The sequence below is a fragment of the Lolium perenne genome, chromosome 1 (assembly GCF_019359855.2).
Source record: "Lolium perenne isolate Kyuss_39 chromosome 1, Kyuss_2.0, whole genome shotgun sequence".
Classification (NCBI taxonomy): Eukaryota; Viridiplantae; Streptophyta; class Magnoliopsida; order Poales; family Poaceae; genus Lolium; species Lolium perenne.
In genome coordinates, this window is record NC_067244.2 from 35,301,538 (window position 1) to 35,308,455 (window position 6,918).

At 54.8% G+C, this 6,918-nt stretch overlaps 1 protein-coding gene across 1 annotated transcript; it reads left to right on the top strand.

Annotated features, from left to right (window-relative positions):
* The first annotated feature begins 2,111 nt into the window (after positions 1 to 2,111).
* On the top strand, positions 2,112 to 3,731 carry LOC127346703 (arabinogalactan O-methyltransferase 1-like). Its single transcript, XM_051372981.2, has one exon. It carries the CDS (start codon positions 2,377 to 2,379, stop codon positions 3,262 to 3,264), a length of 888 nt encoding a protein of 295 aa, XP_051228941.1. The 5' UTR covers positions 2,112 to 2,376; the 3' UTR covers positions 3,265 to 3,731.
* The last annotated feature ends 3,187 nt before the right edge of the window (positions 3,732 to 6,918 follow it).

A 6,918-nucleotide genomic window follows, 5' to 3' on the forward strand; every position in this document is an offset into this window, starting at 1 on the left:
AGGATGGCCCGGGGAGTCCGGACGAAAATTGAGACACGTGCGTGTGGGCGGTTGGTTTTGCTCCATCCGGAGTCCCCGAGCGCTCCCCGGGGGGCCGGGGATGGCGTGGGATCGCCGGATGAATTTAGGCCCAAATCCGGAGGAAATCGAGGAACCGGGGGCGCGACTGGGTCGGATTTCGCCGTCCGGATGTAAAAACCGGCTCGTGGGGGGCTTCTCGGGGAGACGAGTGGAGATGCTCTTAGTCGTCACTAGAGGCGCCGACACCTCCGTATGGAGAACTCCGGCACTGCATCCTCTATTTGAGGGAGCTATTTCCGCACCGGCGCTTCCAAATCGATGGCTCCGATAGATTTTTTGAAACAAAAACTAAATATTTTTACTTGAGTTTATCGAGGAATGAATAATATTTTCGGGCAATTCCAAGTAAAACATTATTCACTCCTCGACCTCGGATGACATATAAAACCTGCTTCATCTCTAGCCTACTACCTACTGGCCACTTGGCTCTATGGAGGTGGACGATCGCCCGCTGCTCTCTCCGGTGCTCTCTTCCCTGATCCTCCGTCGATGATCCCCTGCTCTCTCCACCACGAACGTCAAGTAGGTGACTCTATCTGCGGCCACCCCCTCCTGACGCTACTACCGCTCCAGGTCCTCCTGCCGCCGATGTTTATCCAACTCCTGCCTCTGTAGGCGGAGCTGCATCTCCGCCAAACGCCGTCGCTCGCAGACTTCATCCTGAATATGCGTCTCCTCCCGCAGCAACCGCTGTAGCGCAAGGTCCTCCCACCCGTTCTGCTAGCGCACCTCCAACCGGTGTTGGCTCAGCTCCTCCCGCCGCCGCCGCGCCTCCAGGAGCTCCTGCCGCTCCGCCTCCTTCCGCTGCCGCCACTCCGCCTCCTCCTGCTGCCGCGCCGCCTCCCGCCGCGTCACCCGCCGCCGCTCCGCCTCCTGGCCCTGCCGCTCGTCCGCGACATAGGCATCTACGGTCGCCGCTAGCACCGCCTCTTCCCACGCCTCGTACTCTGTGAGCTGCGGGTCCGCCTCCACGACTTCTACGGCCGCCTCTAGCGCCGCCTCGTCCCACGAATCGAACATTGTGCTATTTTTCTAGGGTTTTTGCACCAATGAGGCAGGGGAGGAGGGATAATATAGACCGCCGGCGAGGCGGGAAACCTCCCGCACGGTGTCGCGGCGGGAGAATTTCCCGCGCGGCATCGTGGCGGGAGCGTCGTGGCGGTAAAATATCACGCGCGGCGCCCTGGCGTCACTGATAGGTGGCTACCACGCCCAAAATTTTCCGCCTCGTGAGGCGCCGGCGCGCTCGATTCACGCCCTTGGCCAACGGGCCGACACGGGGTTGCCGGCGATTCTATTGGACTCGGGAAAGCACCAGCACCGTTTGGGGCGCGCCGGTGTAAGCCCATTTTCGCTCCCGGCCCCCAAATCGCTATTGGGGCCGCTATCGGGAACGCCGGTGGAGATGCTCTAAGACGGTGAATATCCGTGACGATGAAATTTGTGAGTAAGACTAGATTTTTTTTCGAAATGGGGCATAGCCCAGCCTCTGCATCAGATTAATGCACACGGCTTTTCATTTATTTAAAACAGTTGTAGTTCAAAATGTTTACATCACAGATCAGAGAGTTGAGACATGTATCAACCATCGAAAAATGAATAAGCATACAGAACTAACCATTTTGTATCCTACTAGTGTGTCGCCACCTAGTAGCCTGGAAAAAGAAGTCCTGAGTAAGACTAGATTTCATTACACTTTTCTATTCTTCAATAATTTCACGCGAAACCAGTAAATGCTTAAAATTCTGCCACAAAGAGCGGTTGTGATAAAAGATACTAAAAAAAAGATGTTCTTGTTGTACAAAGTCACAAAGACGATCCTCGTACAATAATTCATCCAACTAAAGAATATTGTCAACAAATCAATGATTTTTTGCACGCTTGTGAAAATTTGTATATCGTTACACTAACAGTGGCTACAAGGATGAGAAAAAAAATACACATATACACTTCAGGTGAACTGTATTTGCACATGAATGGTATGGGTTGTGACACTCAAGCTCGTTGAGAGGAGCCCATCCACCGGCAGATGCACGTGGAGGAGGATGGATGGTAGGCCTACTCGCACAGTGCCGAGTTTTACATCTGTCCCGAAAATAGTAGTACAGCAAAGAAAATCAGAACGAAGTCCCAAACGGAGAAACAAACTCCGTGTCTCTACAAACGAAGCAAAACATCGTCGTCGACACGCACGCACACTCCAAGAAAGCATACTGAAGCCCCATCGTTGACGATCAATCCCCATTTTCCAACACCCACGCACTGAACTCTCTGAAGGTCCGGACAGTTCCCGCAATGAAGCTCCCGGGCCGCCGCCTCCTCGCCGTCGCAGCAGCCGCGTTGCTCGTGGCCACGTCGTTGCTGGTCGCCACCCTCCTCACCGCCTCGCCGCTGCAGTTCCTTCCGCTGCTGCCGTGCCTGCCCGCGGTCACAGCCCCCTCGGGCGCCGGGTACGAGCCGCCCGGCCTCGCCGCGCTCGCCGACGCCGCCGTGTACTACGCCACCACACGGGCCGTGCCGCAGCAGTCGCGCGCCGAGCTCGCGCTCTCCCTGGCCGTGCTCCGCCGCCGCGCGCCGCTGCGGCTGCTCGTGTTCGGCCTCGGCCACGACTCGCCGCTCTGGCACGCGCTCAACCCCGGCGGCGCCACCGTGTTCCTCGAGGAGGACCCGGAGTGGTACCGCGTGGTGCGCTCGCAGTCGCCGCACCTGCGCGCGCACCTGGTCCGCTACCGCACGCGCCTCGACCACGCCGACCTCCTCCTCGGCTCCTACAAGCGGTTCCCCTCGTGCGTCCCCGGCGCCGGCGCCGGCGCCGAGCCCGCCGTCCGCGCCAACGCCGCGTGCCCGCTCGCGCTGCACGACCTGCCGGCCGAGGTGTACGAGAACGAGTGGGACGTGCTCATGGTGGACGCGCCCAAGGGGTACTTCCCGTCGGCGCCCGGGAGGATGGCGGCGATATGGACGGCGGCCGCCATGGCGCGCGCGAGGCAAGGCGAGGGGGACACCGACGTGTTCCTGCACGACGTCGACCGCAGGGTGGAGAGGATGTTCGCCGAGGAGCTCCTCTGCGACAGGTTCCGGGTCGGAGGGACCGGCCGGCTCTGGCACTTCAGGATCCCGCCGGTTTCACGGCGGGCCAACACCACGACGGCGGCCGGCGGTGGCGAGAGGCCGTTCTGCTGACAATGCAAGTTGAGTTCTTTTGGAGACCTCCAAATCCGGCGAAGCGGCAGCAAGGCGCCCTCTGATTCGCCTCCTTGAATCTTGATTCCTGCAAGCCGGCTGCTATGTCCATTGCATTAAATCTGTGCCAAGGCAGATGAACAGGATGCCAGGAACACACAGCGTGTCGTCGTCAATGCCGTGCCAACACCAGATCTAGGCAGCGACAGGATCACAGGGCCGTGCAGGAGAGGACCCATGCCCCATCATATCTCACTAGTGGATTCTGCCTGCGTTTCAATCACTTTATCGTTGCAAAGGGGTTTCCCTTTCCTTTTTTACATTATTTTTGTGTGTGTGTGGCGGGATGTTTATATTCAGGTCAATTTCGATGCAACCAAAGACATACATTTGTTGTAATTATGAAGACTTAGTGTTTTTTATGACATTAAGCTTCTGGAATTAGTAGAGAATAATTTACTAGAGTAGTAAGTATGATGATACTTCCTTCTTTTCATAAATTTTGTCGTGGTTGTACTTCACACTAAATTAAAGACAATAATTATGCAATGGAGAGAGTAGGAAATAACATGCTCAAGTCTTTAATATTCCATTTATGACTTAAAATTTCACTGATCTTTTTTACATGATTTCCATAGAATTAGTATCATGAGCGTCTTGGTTTCCATTATGGTATCCCAATTACAAAACCTAACAACGTGACATGAATCTGTTTTAAATATCCATATCCATATCCTTTCTTTTAAAAAAAATTCCAATGTTCAAAGTGCTGTCCCACATATGATGTACGATACAATATAGCAAATAACATGCAGATATGAATTATCAAAACATAATTTTGGATAATGCAAATGTTTCAAACCTAATAATCCTATTTTCAAGTCAAAAGTCATGACCAGCGAGTTAGTACCGAATTCATTTGGCGAGCATGTTCAAATCCGGATTTTACTACCGACGAACTGATATTATATTATTCAATTTATATTTATACCATCTCATCGGTGCTTAATTTTTTTGCCTATACCATATCTCTATTTTCTCAACAAACTGACTCACTCAAGGCTGAAAGGTTAAATCCCTCTCAACTTCTTTTATATGTACAATTATCTATCATCGAGAGTATTTATTCGGCTAATTCTGTTTTCCGTTGACTCTGTTCTATTTCAGATTTAAGTCCGCTGGCCACTATATTTGCATTCAAATACGTAACCGGTCATTAATTGCTTTGTTTCAAATGCAAAAAAAAAAGATGGTAAAGCATGTGGTACTGGCAAAATCTGATCTGATCAGTTTACCCTCCTAGTATTGCCTTAATCTCGTATAAGTCCGGCTAAATTATACTCCCTCCGGACCAAAATTATCGCCGCGAAGCCATGCTTAACAAGTACTACATGCATACATGCATGTATGTCAGGGCATCTCCAACGGAGCGACCCTTCTCGTGCCCGCGCGTTCGGGTGGGTCCAGCCGGACAAAATGCGGCCCAACGCGGAGACGGACCGCAAAAGCGGACGGCCGCGGCGTCCGGAATGATGCAAACCCGGCCCAAATCTAGACCGGGTTTGCGTGGCCGCGAATGGCACGCGGCGTCCTCGCGTGTCCGCCTGGTCCGTGTGTCTGGCCCAGTTGTCGGTGCTCAAGTCCTATTAAATGTGGACTGGAAGGGGGTTGTCCCTATCCAGTCCTCACTCTCCACTCCGACCACACGCACGCGCGGGCTAGAGCTTCCGCGCCGCCATGGCCCCGAAGCGCGAGTTTTTTAAGTTTAAAGCCCATATAGGGCTTTCTTTTGTGTAAAAATTACCCAAATAGGGCTAAGTTTAATTAACCACTAGTTTAAATTTATTTTTTGCTCTTTTCCTTTTTCATTTTCATTTCTGTTATTTTATTACATATGCGCTGCGTCCGCGCGTTGGGCGTAGCGTGCGACCCAAACGGACACGCCGACGCGGGCCGCTGTCCGCGTGTCCGCTCGGCCATCCAAACGACCCAGAACAGACAGCCCAACGCGTTCATTTGGGTTGCTCGGTTGGAGATGCCCTCGGAGCGTTGATTAAAAAAGAACGGAGGTAGTAGATGATTTTCTTTTTCACCGTTGGCCTAATGGGTAGATACTTTTTTTTTCTCGTGAGTGGACAGTGCACACAGTTCTCATGCATGTGCAAGTCGTGATCATTCCACTGTTCGTCGGTGTACACGGCCCAACTCTTAACAGTTAGACACAATCACACAAGGTTACTTATTTTTTGAGAACGTGCCTACACTCACCCCTTAGACGCGCGCGCACACCTTTTAGAGCATCTCTAGCCGGCGTCCCCAAAACGTCCCCCAAACGGATTTGGGGCGCGCCGAACAAAAAATGTTTTTCAGTCGCTCTCTCAAAGCCCATTTTTGTCCGGCGCGGCCCGATACGGTGTCCGGCGCCCCGAGCCCGTCCCCGCCCCACAGGGAACGCACCGGTGACGCCGGACACAACGAAAAGCGAGGTGACCGACGCGGGCCCGGCGCGTCAGCGGCTCAGTGAAAAATCGTCTCCCACTCCCGCCAAATCCCGCCCCTCCCGCCATATCGCGCCTATCCCGCCGCGCATTTCTGGCCTCCCCCGCCGCCGACTCATTTCTCCTTTCCCCGCCGCCGATTCATTTCTCCTTTCCCCGCCGATTCATTTCTCCCTCCCGCCGTCCACCCGCCGCCGCTACCTTCTCCCCATTCCATGACGCCGCCGGTAGCCCCCAAGAAGATGGCCAAGAAAGCGGCCAAGAAGCCGCCGAACAATGCGACGAAAGGGGCGAAAGCGCCGTTCGCGAAGCCGCGGAAGGCGCCGGCCCCGAAGAAGAGGCCGGAAGGAATGACCGATGATCAGTGGCATGAAGACTGTCTGCGCTGGAAGATGTCGACGGCGGAGCGGAAAGGGCGGAGGGCGGCGGAGCAGGAGAAGAAGGCTCTGGCGGCGCGCCAGCACCATCACTTAGTGGCCGGGTGTCTCGCCGCCACCAACGTGAGCCCATATAGTACGAACGTGCCGGTGTACGTTCTGGGAGTCTTCTCTCCGTCGTCATCCGACGCCCCCTCCGGCACTCCCGGGTGCGTGACGCCTAACTTGTCGCCACACTACCAGGATGCGTTGTCGCATGGCGGCTTCAACCCAAACAACCTCTACTCACCGGCGTACGAGCAGCGCGAGCCAGGACCCGGTGCGGACGGCGACCCTTTCACTGGCCGCAGGGGGCCGCTCGAATTCGACGGCGCCGGTGCTGAGGGTGCTGAGGAAGAGGAGGACGATGAAGAGGAGGGGGTGGAGGACGAGGACAACGACGAGGACGAAGAGGGCGGCGAGGAAGAAGACGGGGAGGGTGCCGGTGACGATGATCTCGTGGAGGTCGACGCGGACGGCGTGAAGAAGAAAAAGAAGAAGAAGGCATCGGGCACACGAGGCCCCAAGTGGACGGCTTTGGAGGATCTTTGTCTGTGCGAGTCGTGGGCGACGGTGAGCCATGACTCCATCATCGGCGCCAACCAAAAACACGGGAAGTATTGGGCGAGAATCAAGGCCGAGTTTGATGAGCGCAAGCTCATCAAGGGCGACTACAACAAAGTGACAATGAAGAGGAGCCAAAGGGCAATGTCGACGCGATGGGCCATCATCCAGGCGTC